Here is a 21398-nt window from a genome sequence, read left to right as displayed (position 1 = left end):
ACTGTATGAATAATTCACGAACCGGCAAAAAACTATCCGAGCCCCGTGGAGGCGGGGGCGGCGAAAGCTTTCAGCTCTCACATAGATAATGTTTAACTTCGCCATCTCGATTTAAAAGCAATTGTTTTAATTTGTTAAAGCCACAGCGGAAGCAGCATGGCGGCGTGTTCCCGTTTCCGGATCGAAAATGTGTTTTCGTATCCGAGAACTGGGTTAAAACATCTTTATCCTTTTAAGAAGTACCTACACTTTTGTCATCATTTGTAACAGCCTTTCTATTGTTCTATTTATCGATAAATAACAACAACATCAAGGTCCAGGTAAATAATACCCTTTGATGTAACAAACATAGCTCAGTGGTTTAGCAAGCTGAAACCGCAGTGGTCACAAAGCTAGAAGAACAGATGACCAATACCGGTTAAGGTTCCGTAGTAGAGATTAAGGAACGGCAAACACTGCGTGGAAAGTGTACTCTTTATTTGGGCAGATAACCTTGTCAAGGTTGTCGGAAGACACTGGAAATAAGCTAATTCCAACCGGTTTATGCTTAGTAGTGTAAGTCTTATGGTTAAATGATGATGTTGATGATGACAAAGGAGTGTTACTCAGAATTTTGAAATACAAAACCTCACGCATCATAAAGTTAAGACTCACCCTAGACATAAATTAATTTTATATTTGCGTAATGAGCAACTACAGCGCCTTAACTTCGGATCTTAGTACGTTAGAATTTAGCTTACAATAGCTTGTTGGTAGTGATAAGCAGTGTTACTTAACACATGAAATGTAAAGTTTGTTTTAATTTGTGTGTACCAAATGGTGCATAATAGGGTCAAAAATTTTATCACAAACAATTTATAAATTATAAATGTACGTGCAGTCTGTAATCCCTACTTACTGTTTATATCTCTGTACGTTCCGATGCTCAATAATACGTGGGTTAATTCTTTATATATAACACTGCTAGACGAACATTCCCTTACTTGCCCTCCGGACTGTCTTCATTGGAAACCTTGATGAATTTTCTTTGCCATATATTTTTCCGAAGAGCCTATACACTATCTATAAGCTTTGCAGTATTAAAAAACTGTAAAGGATACGTATTGAACGACTTTAAACCTTCAAAGTGTGGGTCGTATACGCCCCACGCGACCCGAATGGAAAATCTTCAAAAATTGCCGTGGCACGAAACGTATTAAGAAGAATGTTCGATACGGTAATTAGATAAATAGTAAGGTTAATGTAAAAGGAAAACCCTACAGTTTACAGAAGGAATATGATACTCCAAACTAAACTGTATATGAAGAGACAATACCCACACAGAATTCTCGGAACACACCTGCTACCTTTCCCATTGTTATGCCCATATATCATTTTGTTTGTTGAACTTTCTCGGAGGTTAATTTTTTGTCTGAACAAAGAATTTCGCGGTAGGTTTGCCCCGCGTGCCGTCTTAACGAAGCTAGGGATCTCCCGAGCCGTAATTTTTCAGTTCATTAAGATAATGCTCTGTTTTTCGTAGATAAGCTCCCGAGTCACAACATTTCGTTTAGCACTGTTTCGTCGGTATTTTTAACAATTAGAATGAGATTGAAAGTTTAACATACTCTGCTCGTAGACGGGATTTGGTTAGGTTCTTGCCCATACGATTCTAACTGGAATCAGTTGCTCCATTTTAGCTTCAAATCTTCAATTAAACAATTGATAATAACATATCTGAACTTTAAGAATAATTTCAAAATTTTATAGAAAAATTGCAATAGAAAACAAAATAAAATCTCGGCATAACCACGGCGTACCAACGTTGCATTGTTCTCTTTTTAAAATTCACTACATCTCAAATGTAATCGAAGGAGATGAGATAGTGATACTAAAAGATTAATTAATACTAAAAGATTAATCAAGAATTCCCATATGTGTAACCTCTTAAAAAAACAACGTAGTGTGGCACGCCAAGTTCTGAAATCGGGTGTTACTATTGCACTTATAGAGGAAGTTATTTAAAACGAACTCGTAATGCAGATAGGTGTCGCTATGAAAAACAATATTTGGCTAAGTTACCTATATTACCAGCTGGATACAAAATAGCGCGATGTTAAGTAAATCTATCACCATCTTATATGGAATACAGGAAATTATATACCTTAACTTGACATTTTTTAACAATTTTTATTTAATATTATCGTAAGGTATACGTACATACGAAGTATACGACTGCTTAGGTAGTGTATTACTGTAAAGTGTCATATATTATTTGTTCACAGATCCAAAGGGAAATTCAATTCTCCATAACCCACATAAGTTATCCCGCGGGAGCTCCGAATGCGAGTACGCATAACTTTTTGCCCGTCCGTCCGTGCGAACAGCGAATCCCTTAACACCACGCGGCCTAGTCATTTGAAAAATCCAATAACTACACGGTCGGACCCTGACGTCGCCGCAAATTTGCACAGATTTTTACGTAATTTTGCGCCATAAGCTGACGGTGCTTCCTTTGAGCCTTTTTCTGTAATAATATAATATCCGTATGAATTTATAATAGAACATTATCGACGGCCCAATTCTTTCTTCTCAAAATTTTTTATTGTTTATTTTAGATATTTCTTACACATTTTATATTTAACGGCGAACTAAATGACAAAGGCATTTTCTAGTACCGGTGAGGCGTTGCAAAGATAAATTAATATAGGTAGGTGAAACAAGTAATATCATAAAATAAAATATTAAAATCAAATTGAGAGAAAATAATTACATAATAAATAATCACCTTATATAAATATGCGAATGGGTACTACTTACTATAATTATATATAAATACAGCATAATATATAATATATACATAATATATAATATATATGATTCTGTCACCTTGTCAAGTCAAGCTTTCGAACCTTCGCTTTAAATGCGCAACGATTCCTGGTTGTTCCTTTTATATATATACAGCTGCTTACAGTTTACACTTTTCTCAAGCGTTCCACATATATATATACGAGATAATCTATAATCATAGTCAGATGGTAGATATATAGGAATGTCCATTCGCCTTTCCACTATATGAACGAAAGAGTTTTTTGAGTTTTTTCGTTCACATTCCCTGAAAAACGGTGAGAGCTTGGAAAAACTTTTGATCTCCAGAAAACAGCTACCACAAGACCGCTTCATGCCATGTTCCGATCAGGTCCAAACAGTAGCTAAAACAATACACCGCCAAAGACCGGCACAAATGACGTTACATAGTGCGCTACAAAATTTTTAAAAAATGTCACGAATTTCAGCAGATTATAATGTAGTAAGAAAATGCTATAAATAAAGCATTAAATGTTATTGTGTTTCAATCAACTACATATATACTTATACATGTCTATTTAATTTAATATTATGACATTCTAAATATGCAATAGGGGTAGCACCTATAGGGATATTTTTAACCCTTATCGGTCGCAAGTCACCTCTGACGTGACAATTGTAGTTTTCTACACCGGTCGTATGGCACGTGTGAGGTGACAAGTTGAAACTTGCTGCCTATTGAATGCGCATACGACTGTCTTTTCAGTTTATCATTACCAACAAAGCATTTATCTTATGCAGCATATCAATAATTTTTTTGGTGTTTGATTTTTTTTTATTAAAAATAAAATTTATTAATTGTAATAGTATCTTCAACATCAGATAATGAGGGGAGATTGGATGGTAAACTACATATCTTGCAACCTGATGATACAGGAAAACATAACGACTACTTAGTATATTCTAATCATAAGTAAGGAAAAAAAACACTATACTATTGTGAAACGTGAAAAAGAAAACCATTCCCTCATGTTGGAGATTGTTTCAAAAATACTACACATTAAATACATATAAATAAATAAATTACTTTTTCAGAAAATAAATATTTCTTTAAGAAAATTGTTAAATTGAAATGAATAATAAAAAAACATTTTTTTTCATATTTATTAAAAATAACTACAACCTGGTGAGAATTAAGCTTACGAAACGTGGCGTCCGAAAAGGGTTAATATTATAGTTAAGTTACGCTCAAAATGTTTGTTGTTACCAAAAATCTAACAAAATACTCAAGGATAATTATTTCTGTACACGTTTGGGTCGCGGGAAATAGATACGCGCAGCGCAATAGCGGTCAACGTTGCGATCTTTGGAGGAAGCTTATGTATTTCAGTGGTTAGCTAAAGCGATAACATGACCACAGAATTAGTCCACTATGATTAGTCATATATGAACTCGTACGAAAACAAGTTAAAACAAACTCATTGTTAGAGGTATCGTTGCGTAATTCCAGCCAACCATGTTATGCAGTACACACAGTAGTTACTACATGCCGCTCGCAATTTTATGTACACAGGTGTGGCGTAAGGATATATTTTAATGGCCTAATGGAAATTTTATTTTTGTGAAATATGAACTTAACTAATTAAAAGATAGACGATGCATTTAACAAAAATATGAATATACGTCTAAATTATTTGCAATAGATCAAAAAAAATATTTCTACTTTTATCACAGATTGCCAAAACGACCGAATGGAAGTGGCCTACTTCATTTGTTCACCTTGTGGAACAATTAAAATGCGCTTACCTACCGTAATCTTCACTCTACATTATTACACCAGCGGCTATCTATAATATCATTTTACTGAATAAATCTACAAAAGTTTATCTGTTTACATATATAAACCTTCTTGAATTCAATATGACACTATATGCTCAATTATACACATTTTTCAGTTGTGTCTAACATGTATATGAACACATGTTCTTTTTTCAAATTGTACGTCTTAAAAACTTAATTTACATTTGCAAATTATATTTAATAATTCCTATCGATGCAGTACAGAGAGATCTGCAGTATAAAACAGATATTAATGACTCATTGGAGACTAAAGGTTTCAATACCTAACGTCAGTGGGATGTGACTCAGTGACCTTACATAACTGGCCCCTGCTGCTGGTCTCTGAGTCACGTGTGACTCAAATAGCCACATCTGCTTGGAACTTGCATTCAGCGAACTAATTAATGTAACGGTACACCCTTCGGTGATAAATTCGTACAGTCCTTAGATAAGTTAGAACTTTACCTATTGCTTTTCTTTTATTAATTAGTTTACAGATGTTTTTAATTCAGACGTAAATATCTAAAGTACTTTTACATATTTCGAAATATAACTTCTCAGCATTCACACCGATTCAACGAAAGGGTCCCAGATTAATCGCTTTGTTTAAGGAGGCCTCGTCACAATATATGTCGGAGTTCACCTTCATCGACCAGACTCCTCTCTCTATCTAACTAAATTTTAAATGATCACACTAGCCGAGCGGTAAAGGACTGTGACTTACGACCGCGGGTTCGATTCCTGGGATACAAACTTGTATACTTCACTTTGTCTTTTTTTTCTCGCTACTGCCTAAGTCTCCCTCCCTTTCGCCACTTACTTTTAAAGTAACAATGATGATTTTGATATTATAGATTTAGTATTACAAATTTAGGTTAGTGATCGCAGTGTGGTGGTGGTATATACACAGAACCCTGCCCATCTTCTGGAAACTTGTTTGTGGGCAGTGGTAATCCTATATTACTAAAACACAAAGTGAGAATTATTTCTCGTGTGAATGCATCTAGAGAATCGAAGCCGTGAACTTACGATCTCAGTCCTCTACCACTGAGCTGCCACTGATCATATTTTGTACTATAATTTTTAAAAAATCAATTACAATGAAGTCTATTTACATGAACCCTTATTTCTCTTATTTAATTTAATTACAAACTTTTATTTATATTAAGTAAATAAGTTTTAAGATAGATGTTTAATCTTATAATTCGGGGCATATGAAATAAGTGTTGCCAAGAAAAAGACGCTGTACACAGGCCTTATTTATAGGTCATTGATATACTGATGGTATATAATGCTAAGTAAAGGGCAAGTGTGAGCTTTAACGAAGAATTTATTACAAAATAACTTGATGTAATTGTATGTTAATAAAACAACTGAAGTCTAATGTTTTGAACCGAAATCTCGGATACGCAATGCGGGTTGGAGCTACGAAATAATTTAGCAAATAACATTGTCAATTAGGCAACATTATCCTCTAGAGCGGTATTAGTGACGCCGCAATAGCTGTACTGGTCCGTTTCAGTTAGGCTCGGCGCAGCCGACAGACAAGCTACGGAATTTTAACTTTCTGATGCATAAACAAAATTCAATATAACGATTAAAAAATTACCGATATTTCGTAGAAAAACACAAAATCCAATTGCAGGGCAAAAGGCATTTGCAGGGCAGGACGCATAAAGCACCTAGCCTAAGCCTTTTTTAAGATAGGTCATTATATATATCATCCCTGATCCCGCAAACGTTGTTTTGCAAAAAAAATTAAAGTTTTTATTTAACAAATAAAAAATAAGGGTTAATCGTAGAGGGGTGAAAATTTAGGGTTGTATATATTTTGGTATGCTGTATCATAATAAAATAAAAACCAAAAAATATGTTTAAAAAAAAAATTAGGGGTGAACCACCCTTATCATTTAGGAGTATGGAAAATAGATGTAGCCGATTCTCGTACCTACTGAATACGCATATAAAATTTGGTAAAAATCGGTCGAGCCGTTTCAGAGGAGTTCAAGTTCGAACACCGTGACACGAGAATTTTATATATTAGATATAAGGTAGGTCATTATATATATGATATATAAGGTAAGAAAGGTATATTGCTATTTCCCCACATTGACGTATTTGTTAAGTCAATATTTGCTACGTACACTTTTAAGAGATAAGATTTCGCATTTTTTTAGTTTTATTATTATTCATTACCAGTTATTCCTTAAAAAAAGATTTAAGGTACCCGGCGATAAATATTGCACATCGACTTTTGGAAACAGACAATCGGCTAATGACGGCTTCGTACAGCGTTCTCTGTCCCACGAAATACAAACAGTCCGGTATCTATTAAGAGCATATACAGCGAACTGTGTTCGTTAAAAATATGCTTTAATTCAGAACCGTTTTATTGTAGTATTTAAAGTAATACATTTAAAAATCAAATATTGGTTTCACAACGACAATATTCAATCAATGTATACGTTTCATATAATTAGTAACTCTTTTGTGAGTTACAGTACGATATTGCAATATTATGTATCTGTATAGTATCAGTACCGTATTATGTATCTGAATTATCATGATATAAATTTAAAAATGATTTTAAATAAAAACTTTTTAATTTATTACTTTTTTTTTAAAAAATCCTGTTACTTAAATAAAGCTTGTGAATGAACTGCTTTGCTATTTTTTTAACGAATATTGTGCAAAGAACCACACTGACGTAGCTAGTTGCTAGTTGGTAAGTTGGTAAGTGGCAGTAGGCGGAGCACACTAGTGGTAGTCTCGCACTGCGTCTACCGGCTTATGGTCGCCACTAGAACCTTTCGGCTATAGCGAAAAAGAAAATGTTACATATTTAATATTTTATTTGTATAAAAATACGAGACCCGTAGACATAACTTCACAGATATGTCTCGATGTCGGCCATGAAAACTTTTTATTACTTTATTGTCCGTTATTTTTGGCCGGCAGTGTAACTGCGTCGTATTTCACACGGGTGCACGTCGCAATGAACGTTAGGTTATTTTTAAACGTTCCACTGCCCCGACCTGCCGCACTGTCACGGCCGAAACGAAGCAGATGCCGCTGAGAGCGGACCTGTGCACTCAACACAATAACTTTTTATGTTAACAACTATCGAAGACATGGATCGTGGGCGGAAGTGTTAAGATATTACTACAAACATGTTACTAAGATGTTTGCTGTTTTACGTCGGCGCGAAGTACCGTCTCTATACATAGTTATATACAGGCTGATTGATTATGGGCGGAAATATTAATATGGTAAGAAAAAGCGTTTTCAAAACTTAGATTACTACATATTAAAATGAATTATTGTTATATATATACTATTTGTCTCTGCAGATTTTGTACCTCCATAAGTCGTCGTCCTATTGCATTGCATTAAAAAAAATTTAACATATTTCAGTATGATCACTTTATACAGATTGATTGGAAAAAGGTTTAAAACTTTAAAGCTTATTGCTGACATTTGAGACATACATAGCTTTAAAACGACTTAAACTCAACATTCAATGTTTGATATATACATTATATTAAACATACAAATAAGTCAATAAACTAAGTTTCACATATTTCTATCTACTAAAAACTCTTGAATGCTATAATAAGATTTATTTAATAACATACTTTTATAATTAAAACTGAGAAAGGGTAAACCTAAGATATCACATTATTTATGATTCACCTTAATTGCAAAAAAAGTGAAAACAGCAATAAATGTGTTTATAAAGTAATAAAAAAGGGTAGTAAGGTACGGTAGAGTTCAGATAAGTCCGCATTCGCGACACGTGGAAGTTGTTTTCAAAAGCAATCAACGTTATAATTAAATCAAAGCGCAGTAAGCTTATATCATTCATTAGATAACCGAGGAACGCGTCTCGTGTATCGCGTGTCTAATTACCAGTAGGCCAGGCCTAACCGTTCCCAGAACACGGCTCCGGAGCATCTCGCGTATCAAACAAACAAACACAGGAAAACAAAGCGACCTGTATCGTTGCACTTAATGTAAATATTTATAAACGTTGTGCCGCCGGTAAACATTCGGGGAGTGAGTCGAGTATTTCGTTCGCTCTGTATTTGTCTTTCGGCTTAGTTGAGTGCGATTAAAATTAAGAGTTAGGTCGTATAGGTTTCCGATATAAACGGGGAAGAAAATAAACTTTTCGTTTATGTCAAAAAGTTACAGACCTTACGTGTATTCCAACACTTTCTGATTCGTTATAACAATTTTTTTTCTGACAAAAGTTTAGTTCTTATGCAAAAGTATAGACTTTTAATACAGGTTTTGCTAATACATTACAGTACCTGGCGATAAATATTTCACATCGACCTTTGGAAAGAGATAATCGGCTAATTTCGGCTTCTTAGAGCGCTATCTCTATCACACGACTGACAAAACGTCACATAGGTAGTGTGGGAGAGAGATAATGCTCTACGAAGCCGAAATTAGCCAATTGTCTCTTTCCTACCCACTAGGCGTTTACCTAACAAGGGCCTAAATTTGAAACTTTTGAAGACGAGTTGTTATATATCACAAAACTTAAATTTGTAAACTGAAACCATTAATTTTGGAATTCATTGTAAATCTAATTTAATTTAGGCATAACCTAGTTCTAAAGACGGTTGGTGTGCGACTACACAAATGTTCTATTAAAACTATGTCTTAGGTTATCCGAAAAGTTTGACCGATTTTACTGAGAAATTGATATAGAGGAAATTAAAATTGTAGTATACAATATATTAAACTGCGTATGATTTTTATTCATTTAAATTTTTATAATTGCACACAATGGAATATTTAATCACTTTATGAAAAATATCTTTCAGTTGGAGTTCCGAAGGTGATTTCAATTTCAATTTTCATCCGTGGTAGAAGGCCTTTTCAATCTTTCTTAACTTGTTTAAAGATTTTACAAAATTTGCTTTTAACGTGATATTTTTTAAAATTATATTTATTAACTATAAGAGATATCTCAAAAATTAAAATCAAGCAAATTTCTGAATACAGAAATTTTTGTTTTGATTCTAACTAATTAAATATAATTTCATCTGCAGAATGTCCATTGTTAGAAATAGACCTCAGACAAAGGACTGGTTGGAATTAGTCTACATCACCTAGCATCTTCCGACGACCTAAACAAGTTCATCTTTTCGTCTTGCAAATTGTCGTCTACGCTGCGCTTGCTATTTTGTAGTCTTCACTCATCGTCATCATCAACATCATCATTTCAGGCGTAGAACGTTCAGCACTGCGCATACGCCTCCCCGTAGGATTTCATTAGTACCAGGTGGAAGCGAGCCGTATCCAGTTTCCTCCAACAACCTTATCAGGTTCATCTGTCTACCTTATATGTAGACGTTCTACGTTGCATTTGCTCATCCCCACTTCAGAAGTATAAAACCCTAGTGACTATGGATTCTGCGTTAAGACCTATTGATAAGTGGTAATTTAATTACGGGTCTATTGGTGAATGGACCTATTCATAATAGACAACTGTTCTAAAAACTAGCTCTTAAAACTGCATAGTGATCTAAAGCTGCAGAGTTCTTAAACGACGTATAGCTTAAGTATACATTTATATTTAAAAACTAAAAATAATTAAAAGATGTTATGAATAATGATCCTTCCACAGCACTCCCAATATGCTTATTAAAATGTCTTCCTTACATACGTTTTGCACTTGCGAAAGATAAAATGAGGACAGATAATTTGTCACAAAGGATCATGACAACCCATTAATTAATTACAATGAAATATGTTATATTCCGACAATTCATGCGTAAAGTTAGTAATCTGCTTTGCTTCGCTTATCCAGTCCAGAGGTTTCAAGTTACGACCATAATAAAGTTTCCGTCCCTTTCGCTGGGCAAAATATGACGCACTTCACAATAAAAAATAATGAACTGTGCTTTATTTCATCTTTATATTAAGTAGAAAAATAAAATTACTCGAAGAAAGTTATTCCTCAAAATATTCCTGTAATATTCATGATTGTTACTCAGAGGAAACTAAGTTTTTATTTACACTATAATTTTTATTTGCCTTACCTGTGACAATAGCGGCCATAAGCAAACCGAAAAAGGCGGGAAGCACGGCCATCTTGACAATTCCACTTAAACTTAGAACACTAAACGCACGACCGGTACGACACACACACTCACAGCAATCGAATTTCGAACTCGTGCATAACTAGATGATGCGTTCGAAAATCACTTTTTTTCCCTTCAACAAAAAACTTATATCCTTTCTTGTAACCGGTTTTTGAACTGGACACTATTGTTTTGTTCTCGCTCGCCCTTCAAGTTCGTGGCAGCTATCTCGCTCGCTCTGTAACAAAAAACGCAACTATGTGAGGTTTTCTTCTTATTATCATTATAGAGGCAAGGTGTTCTTTGGATCATTCAAGGGATTACGTAATTTGAGATAGCCAGATTAAAATGAGCTCTTTAAGGGATTCGTGACAAACGTATTTGTCGGCCAATGTTCTAATGAAGAGTTCATTTTAACTGGTGGTCATGCATGAAAGTTAAGCACGTACATAAATTGTGAGGGGGAATAAATTTGAGAAATCGTGTACAATTTAAAGAAAGGAGTATTTCATATTTAATGTCCAAGTAAATCATTTCGATAACATTCTAACTGAATTTTTACTATCTTTATCATATGCTTTATTGCGCTTTTGGATTCCAACATGCCTTCAGCGTTTCTCACATAACCTTAATGTTACATAAATGTAACTTTCTGGTGCCAGACTCACTCTTGCATGAAACAACTGCCGCGTCTACTCTACCGTAGTGAACAAACATTACTGTTTGCCTGTTTGCTATAGTCTGTTCGCGTTAAGAAAACAATGACTCATAGTTGTTGGTGTAGCCGCGCCCCTAGACCAATGAGGTCATAATATGACAGATGCGTTCGTTTTTTGAAGGTTTTATCCCAATTTAAGTTTGTGAACACGGCCGTATGATGACGATGCTCTAATTTCTTAACGCGAATCGACTATATTTAACTACTGGTACACCACTTTTTCCACATTGGCCAATTTATGCATTACATAATTAGTTATACCTTTATATATATATAATTATATAAATCATCGTAGCGGTCTTTGGAAGAGAGTTATGCCTTGCAGGGAACATCTATTGACACGATAATGTAGATAACAGTTATATTAATACAGATGTATTACAATACATATATAGGCACACATAATTATACTTTTTTATTAAACTCTGTGTTATAAGTAATCTATAAAATGTTCATTTCCTACCCCTTAAATCACCTAATAACCCCGCTTCTCTAATTTTTATTTGCAACTAAGTCTTGGTTAAGATTATCGGAAGACATTACATGCAAGCCGCTTCCAACACCCTTATTGGAAAATTATGTTAAGCAGTATATGTCCTTCGGTCAAAATGATGATTTTGTTTTATAAACTTAATTATCGAAGATAGAATAATATTAAAGATATCCGTCAGGGAAGACCAAACACCTTGATAGTTCGAGTCATTTACAAAAATTTCTAAATTTTCGCAAATTACTGTTAAAAATGTGCTACTAATGTATGAAAAAAGGTATTAAATATTCATAGAAATTACATATTTTTGAAAACAAACGGAAGTACAAAATATAAGTAGTGCAAAAATTAAAACCTTTTCTCTTAATCTTAAAATTAAACTGTTTTCTCATCTATTGAAAATTTGGTGAATAATTATTTGGTATCAGTAATTTAAAAGACATTTTTAAACAGACGGTCCAAATACATTTTTTTAATGCAATAAAACAAAAATGAAAAGCGTACATTTAACGAGAGCCACAAATAATTCTTGAAAGCGCCATATGGGGTACGCGAGCCGTAGATTGGGCTTATGTCCAAAAGTGGAAGTCTAACGGCTGTAACGATGATGATAGTGATGAACGTTGTACATTCAATGATTTTCTAGATGAAATCACCATTTGCACTCCCTGTTTCATTTCAACTAATTATTTTTATATATATCTTGTGTGGAAGTAGAAAAAAGAATAAAAATTTTAGATGTCCTGTTTAATTAACCGCGTTATCCAATTAAAGGTGGAAAAACACTAAAAGCTAATATTAGCTTAGATTCTTTACGACTATTAAGCTAGAGCCGTAATATTATTGATATCCCCGAGTTAGGAAGTAAGATAGACTAGATGTATCGTAGGCTAAATTAAGTTTTTATTCATATCTATATCGATCAACATCGTCCATCTGTTTCTCTTATATAACACTATTAGTAAAAGTATTTAGGATTGAATTTAATGTTATTAATATTAAAATCCTACCAACAGCTAAATAACTAAATGATTTATGGATAGTTGCTCGGATGTCAACTCGTATATCGTTTAGCAGGATAATTTCAAAAGTTATAAATACAGCATGTTAATTTTTTTTTTATTTTTTTTACTTATATTTTAATGAATTATATCTTTATTTGATTTATAAGTTATAAAAATAATACTCATTAGCCCTAAAAATAGTAATAATCATTTCATTGTAATGGTATATGGGTGATTAAACTGTTGTAAAAATATAAAAGTGTGAGTGTATAGCGAAAAAAAACTTTTTACACTTATTTCCAATCATTCTGTAATATGTTTATTATTTTCTACTGGAAGCATGGCATGTACGGAAGTGGCTAAATATTGGTCCTTTTCTTACTTAGGATGGACTTCCGCAAGGTAACGCCTGATTCCATTAAATATTTTCTACTGGAACGCGAAAGATTAATAACTTTTGACAGTATAATTCACCCTTTTAAAGCTGTTACAATTCTAATAATATACCTATATATAAACTATAAAAAGTTTTCATTTAAATAATATGTACTATTTTAATTTACTAAATCAATCGGACGAAAAAAAAATGTTGGTCGGAATTAGTAGGTTTACAAGGATTACACAACTATATATTCTATAAGATCGCCATTAATCCCATAGTATCAATAGTTCAACTATTTCTCGGAACAAAAGGAGGTTAGTGAATTTTATTGCACCGCGCGAACGTTCTCGAAAGCATTTCTTTGTAACATTGTTTTGAGAGGATGAAACTTGACCGGGCCGACTGGGCACTGGAAGAACCGGGTTCCAGCTATCGATCGCCATTTCATCGTAAAGCTGTTAATGTAGAAATAAGTCGGATAGTTTTAGGTTAGAATTCTTTCCGACATTTATTGGAATTAATTGCAACGTGTGTGCACTGTTTTCATTTAAAATTACGTCAAGAATTCTTTGGATTTGTATTTCCTTCAAACTAAAGAAGTGTTTTAAAAAATAGTATAAAACACTAACAAAATGATAATTTATTGTGTTAGCAATCATTAAAATACGAGATCTATTGGAAAAGTTTGAAGTCATAAAAATGAGTATATTCCTGCTAATGATTCTTAGAAATTGTAGATAATAAAAGTGGACACATCGCTTCTCAGAAAATATATCTCATGTAGAATCTTAACCACAAAGAATCCCGACTATAGACATGCCTTTAAGGATAGTTGACGTTGATGATGTCTCATAGCAATGAAGAAGAAACATCGTGAATTTTAGTCGGTGCAAGAACTACATTCGAACATGAAAAGGCATTTCACCTAAGAGAATTCAATGAAACATAATCCGTAATAATGATATAGCCATGTAATGCCTCACTCCTGGTGTGTCACAGGCGTTCTCTCAGAGAGAGGGGAAGGTTTCATTCAGAACCTATAGGATTTTTAATCACAAAAAACCCAAGTCGAAAATCGAATCCGTGATTTACACAGGGTGAACGGTTATTGAACTTTAAAAAGATGAATTTACAGCTCATTCGCCTTTTTACTGTCAATGGTACACCCTGTTCAAAAATAAATAGTTTTAGAAATAACGAATATCGTAATGACAATGTAGTAAAAAGAATGTTTTCAAAATTCGAATTCCTAGATAATAAAATTAATCATTGTTTACTATTTGACCCTGCAGAGTATTTACTGTTAGAATATATAGGCCTGTCGCATCCAAATAGAATAAATCAATTAACATAGCATATTTTAGAGTGATCCCCTTACATAGAATGATTGGAAATAAGTGTAAAAGCTTGCTTACAAAGGTGCTATATACTCGCCTTAAACGATTTTACACCTATAACTAATCAGCCTATATATCTAACTACAACACAAAGGCTAAATAAACGTATGGCTTGTAATAAATTTATGTGCGCATAAATAGTTTCTATTAATAGACGAGACACGAAACCTCTTAATTATAACCCTTTGGTGAATACGATACGTTTGTGCTCCAAGCATGCGTTTCCGATTTAAATCTATCTGTCAGACTACGTGTATGTGACGAATAACAGTAATAGTTTATAATATTATAGGTTTATGAGATTTGTCATACATGGTTATATCACTTGCTTGATAGACGGCTTCTATCTTTTCCTATCATGTTTTATATCACACTAGCTTTCACGAAAATCTCCATACGATTGTTATTGGCTTGTAGTAATCGAATGCAGAAGTGAAATAAACAAAATTGATTTCAAAGGTATTAGTTTATTCTCTATTTAAATTTTATTTTGTAATTTATACTTTTTTGTACACCACAGACAATAACTAAAAAAAGAAAAAAAATCATATAGAAGTACAAGAGGCGGTCTTATCGCTCGAGACGATCTCTACCAGACAACCTTTTGGATGGATATGTGACACATGAAGGAGAGGACAGTTTAATGTCAAATGAATGTTAGTTATTAGAGTAAAAAGGAATGTAACGTAACCATTATTACACTACAGTCCTACCGAAACCGCTGTACCGCGCAATACATGGAGAGGTAAGGGGGCGAGGAAAAATATCGGCCGGGCTTTTTTCTCAGTCTGTCGTCAACGCTCTTCGACATTGACCGTGCTCTTTTTTCCTTGTCCCACACGTCACAGCAATTTTCTATAGCGCGGTACAGCAGTTTCGGTAACACTATAACTAAAAACTTAACAACAAAGAAAGCTTTTTTCAATTGAGAAGGTTTCGGCGCAATGCGTACATTTTCATATTAAGAAAACATCGTAAAATGTAATTCAATGAAAACTTTTGACTTCCGTTCTTTCAATTTAATATACAAACCCAATATTATCCCGTCGAACTCGATAGAAACTTTCCATGGATTCAATTTTACAAGCTGTCTCCCATTACCCGCAAGAAATTTCCCGCGAACTTTGCTAAGAATCGCACCGACCGAACGGTACGTGATACAATTTGAATCCGGTGTCGCACGCTTCAAAAATTAATTTTTAATTTGATTAAACATTCACGAACGGTGCCTTCAATCAACGCGCGCGCGTGTTTGATAAATTTAACAAATAATATACTGTTTAAGTACTCTGAAAATAGAAAGAATTTATTTAATTAATTACTACGAGATATAGTCTTAAGAATATAGTAACGTATATACTCAGTATTACAAGGATTCACCGTGATATTTTCGGATCCATGGTGTAGGGAAATTGGTCTGGTTCGGTCTTTAGAGCTGACGAGGTTTAGAGAGGCCTCCTTGCCTACCAAAACCATATTTTAAAAGATAATGCTGCTTTGGAAGCTCGTCCAATAAATGAGCAGATGTTCGCTGTTATCAGACCTAAATCCTCCAGTAGGAAATTTAGCTTTTAACACTCACGCTCCAATATCAACACAAAGTTACTATGTTGACACGCTATTACTTGTTCACCTTAGTTGTGTAAGCTTATGGTGTTTCACATGGAACAATAAGTCTACTAGTACTAGACGGTTCAATGTTACAGAAAAGCAGTTTTAAGTCTGGTTAAGAAGATATAAACGCCATGCGCTCGGAAATTCTTTATAGTTTCTCATACGTATCCGTCATAAGCGTCTAACTAGAAGCTGCTTCTAAGAATAAGTGTTCCTTTTATTTTTATTTTTAAACCTCATATTTACACGGTTGATAAAGTCTTTTGTTAACTTTCTGAACAGAAAGACTAATCGCTTAATAATTTCCAATACTCTATCGTTGGGACACAAGTAGCAACCTCGAATCATACTAGAACTACACTAATGTGAAATAATTAAAGCTAAAATAAACAAACCAGAAACCTATGTAAATATGCAAAAAAAATTAATTTGTGAAAGTAAATAAGTATTTAAATTAAATATGTTATATATTATTAGACTGTAATGCCTTGTCCCATTAATATGATAGTGGAGAGCGAAAAGCCCTCAATAGCAGAGGGCGTTTAGAATAAAAAAACCATACCAGCAAGTGTTAGGCGGTACAACCTTAACTTTAACACTCTTGTAAGATAATTTTAATCTGAAATGCTCATTTGGAAAGCGTTTGTGTACAATGTTGATCAAAATTCATATATTAAGGTGCCTATTTGAAACGGCTGTACGAAACTGCAGTGAAAGTCATAAAGCTTTGTTAGAACTAACTTACCAAAGTTTCTCTCACGAAATATAAATACAAAGTTATTTCACGATATAACTCACACATAATTTACACCGGTACTATCCTCTTATATATAGGGTATTGTCACATTTGTCTGCCAAAATATTCAAAACTTTTACATTTATATCCGAGGAACCTGTAAAAAGTGATCACTCTGAAATATGTACACTACCACAATACTTTATTTTTATATTGGAAAGCAACAGACAAACCAATAACTGCAACGCACAAACAAGCAGCAACAGACAAACTAATAGTACAAAGTATGCATGGAGATGTAGTAAACGAAAATTAATTTTTACATATACTTATCAGAATTTTAAAAACGCCTTATATATCATCATTATTTTTGTAAAAGGTGTATAATACATTAGCTGACAGTAAATAAACTATACATTCATCACTTTAACAATTTTACACATATAACCAATCATCCTGTATATTACATAAAAGTCATTAGTTGTACATATATAATTATTCTAATCATTGACAGTGAAAAATTATTCGAAATTTTTAATTATCTCGTGATAACAAAACCGATTTAATTAAAAGTAATTTTATTTATTATAATGCTATTTAAAAAAAATAGAAATGTAAGCTAATTTCTTATCCAATTTGATACACTGCTATGCTTGAAATTTAACACAATGCTATAAGCGATCGCTTTGTCTGCTTCCATTGAGATCAGAATAAAATGGAAAAAGCTTATTCTTTGAGGTTTTTGTTGTCATCCGCTATTAGTTTGTACAGTATACGAGAAGAAATACTGGTTTTATGAACTGATCATTTCGAATACAATAGTGCTTTTGATAAAGAATAATTCGACATTCGTATCACAATAAGCTCTATTTTATTATAGCATAGGAAGCAATACTCTAGTATTTAGAGATTGTAACTTACAATATTATATAATAAATTCGTTTCCGTACTATTAGTTGACAAAAAGTAAAAAAAAAAAAACTCGAACTAAAGACACGAAAGAACTGACAAAACATGTTTATCAATCTATGATCTATCCCTATTAAATATCTAACCACAGTACAGGGTACAATCATCTTTGTATCAAGATCTCAAGTTACCTACGAAGAAATTAAGTGCGCACTTAAAAACATTTAAAATGATATTATAATTCGAGGAAATGACGACTGCGGCCAAAGGAATTCAATATATATACATACATGTGTGCGTGACTCACACAGGCGTAACGCGACTGCGACGTGCACTTGTATTTATATTAGGGTCCGTTTTGTCTGTTTATTTGTGCGTCTGCGTTGCTCGCGTTCACACGCACATATGAATACGTACGGTCAGCAACAGAAGTAAGGATACGTATTTATATAATTACAAAGTTATATATATCAAAAATGTGACAATTCCATCAATTTTTTAGTTGTGGTAAATAAAATGAAGATCGTCCACTTCTAGACATAACATGGTCTCTCGCATATCATTTTAATAGGACCGGTTGGAAGCGGTCTGCATCTAGCGTTTACCGAAGACCTTAAGAATGTAGTCTGTTATGAAGAATGCACTTTGTGGGTCTTACTCCAGAAACTTAACGCCCCAGCTGCCATCTCTTCTGCTCGTCGTGTGGCCTGCTATCAATTCAACTAGACATACGCTGTTTGTACTGTTTGAGTATACATTCAATCTTGTAGTGAAATCTTGAACATGGGAATCTTCATCTCGTTAAGCGTATGAGCTTGGAAATAAAGCCCAAATAATTCAATTTATTTTGAACAAAAAATCAGAATTTTTTATATTAATTTTTAAATTATATACAATTATACAATTGTATATAATTTTATATTTGTACTATATCCTTCGTAAACGTATCATAATGGTGTAATTAAAGCAACTCAATACATTTGGAATATCATAGAAAAGATACAATTTACATAACAGTACGTTCCATTGTGTAGACAGTCCAAAATTATACAATTTTAAATACCTAACAATGCAAATTGTATTTATAATCAAAGTCGTGCCTACAATTATTTACTCTAGTTCCAACACATTTAGACATATATATCCGGAAATATATTTCAACCGGTACACAATAATACACAAACTGTGTTTTGGTTTGAAAAGCCTCTTATGATTTACTCTATTTTACACTACAAGAAAGTGAACCCGAAAACGGTGTCGTGCATAAATATCTATATTTGAAAGGCACATTTACATCAGAATATTAACCCTTAACAATTGTCTCTTCTCGACATTACATGTTATGAAAAATTATTTATATTTTTAAGGTTTGCATTGCATACATACTTATAGCACAATAAATTGGAGTTATTAAATTATAAAAAAATCCTGGCAATAAGCCTTTACATATATAAGCACCTTACATTTTGTATACTAAACTAAGTAAGTAGGTACTTTTTTATTTAATTACAACTGTTGTCTTAAAAATTACTGTCTACTACTACACAGACCTTAGACATTGAATAAATATGGCAAAGTATTGGATTCATGATTAATAAAGAACTGCTGTATTACATCAACATTACAGCTAATGTACTAGTGCAAAATAAATCAATGTTTAGGTCATTTATCAGCAAAGAGTTTTTACACTTATTCCCTTATAATCACTCGGAAACTATTGAAATGCGGGAGGCATATAGCTTTTGACAGTACTATCGGGACAGATAATAAAAAAAAATATATTTAGTAATTTAAATTTATAAAATGCTTTTTCTTATTACGTTATTTAATATTTCTTACGTCACAGATTTTTTGATGATGCATCAATTGACAGTAAGTGAGTTATACTTTCACTTCTTTATAAGCTTTAACACCAATAACTCTAAATAGAAAATAATAGAATATACTCGTTAAATTGAAACGTTATGATCATAATAAAACTTAAATATTTGCTATCGCTACACCGTCATACATGCGCGGGCGCATCCGTTCGGTGCCGCACAAAAATAGCCGCGCTTTGTCCCTCCACGGAATCGAATTCGAGTAACGGACCATTCACATCACTGTGCTTTCCGGCATTATGGTGAACATAACATATTTTATTTAGCACATACGCAATTGTGAACGTACGTTTTCCGGGTCATACTTCGACGCTTGCTAAGTGATAAATACAAGGTAATGGTTCTGTATGAAATATTTTTTAAAGTATCCCGAGAGACTACATGTAGTCAAAAGTTAGTAGTCAAGTACAGTTCAATAGAATAAAATGAAAAAATGGTTAAATTAAAAACAATTGCTTATAAAAATAAAAATGCTATTTCGTATACTTTATACTTTAGTGTATTACATTTTCATTGTAATGCTCAATAGTACTTGAAGAGGTAGGCGTTTTTATTTACTGTGTGGTTTGTACGGCAAAAGTGTCGTTTTTCTTCACTCATACAAATCTCTTTTCACAATTTATCTATTTCGTTTCTCCAAAAAACATCCTCGTGTCGTTGTGAAAATATGAAAGAAGAATTAGCCAAATTGTTCAAGCTGCTGTCGGCTTTTGAGCTGCAACATTTCTGTGCCATTTATAATTTAAAATCTTATATGACAAATAGTGACAGATACATAATAAATACAAAAAATAAAATAAACTCGTAATGCCTAAATTTTGTGTTTAAAAAATTAACAAATCCTTCATGGATCGCACGCATATATAATAAAGTTCCACAGGATATCTTAGGCCTCCCGTTTCTTAAAAGTATATTATTAAATGAATTTTATTATAGCATTTAAAAGTTTTAAGTTGATCGAAATGTGTGGGACTTTGTTGTATTATTTACATGGTTGATATTATAGATATATATAAATTTATCAATTGTTCATATGTGTATATGAAAAATTGATAAATTTCATTTAAAAGAGTAATTGTTGAGTTTCTAGCCGACTCTTCTCAACAGATACGAGCCCGTGGTAGCTTACTACTTATAATGTTAAAATAATCGAAGATTCAAAAGCGCTTGTAAGTGCCTAATTTAATAAAGATATTTTAAACTTTGAATTACATAGTTCATTATTAAGCTTAAATAAATTGCACAGTACAATTATCGTGCAAAAACCAAACCCATAAATATTATCGCACTGATATTGGCTGATAATTAAGACACAGGTTACGTAAATAAAAAAAAATATTTGACGTAAAATTAAAGATAACATATTAGTTTATTGACACTAAGAATATTAAATTTTTAGAAATACTAATTAATAATACATTTTCCATTAGTTTTTAATAAATAAATATTTTTTTCATGTACGGATCTATAAAAACTAATTAGTTAACTGAACTTTGTTCATTCAATTTATGACTGACAATGACTAATTATTCTCACGGTTTTTT

At 32.9% G+C, this 21398-nt stretch overlaps 1 protein-coding gene across 1 annotated transcript in view; it reads right to left on the bottom strand.

Annotated features, from left to right (window-relative positions):
- LOC137922758 (fasciclin-3-like) overlaps positions 1-21398 on the bottom strand; it is a 279320-nt gene that overhangs the window by 192667 nt on the left and 65255 nt on the right. The window contains exon 2 of the mRNA XM_068765816.1: positions 10683-10962. Within this exon, the coding sequence (XP_068621917.1) occupies positions 10683-10734 (52 nt within the window). The 5' untranslated portion in view covers positions 10735-10962. The remainder of the gene's footprint in view (positions 1-10682; positions 10963-21398) is intronic.

The sequence above is a fragment of the Battus philenor genome, unplaced genomic scaffold (genome assembly GCF_028537555.1).
Source record: "Battus philenor isolate CCGP_79_NKW_IND1 unplaced genomic scaffold, ilBatPhil1.0.hap1 SCAF_20, whole genome shotgun sequence".
Taxonomy (NCBI): Eukaryota; Metazoa; Arthropoda; class Insecta; order Lepidoptera; family Papilionidae; genus Battus; species Battus philenor.
This window is presented reverse-complemented; position numbering and strand designations above follow the sequence as displayed.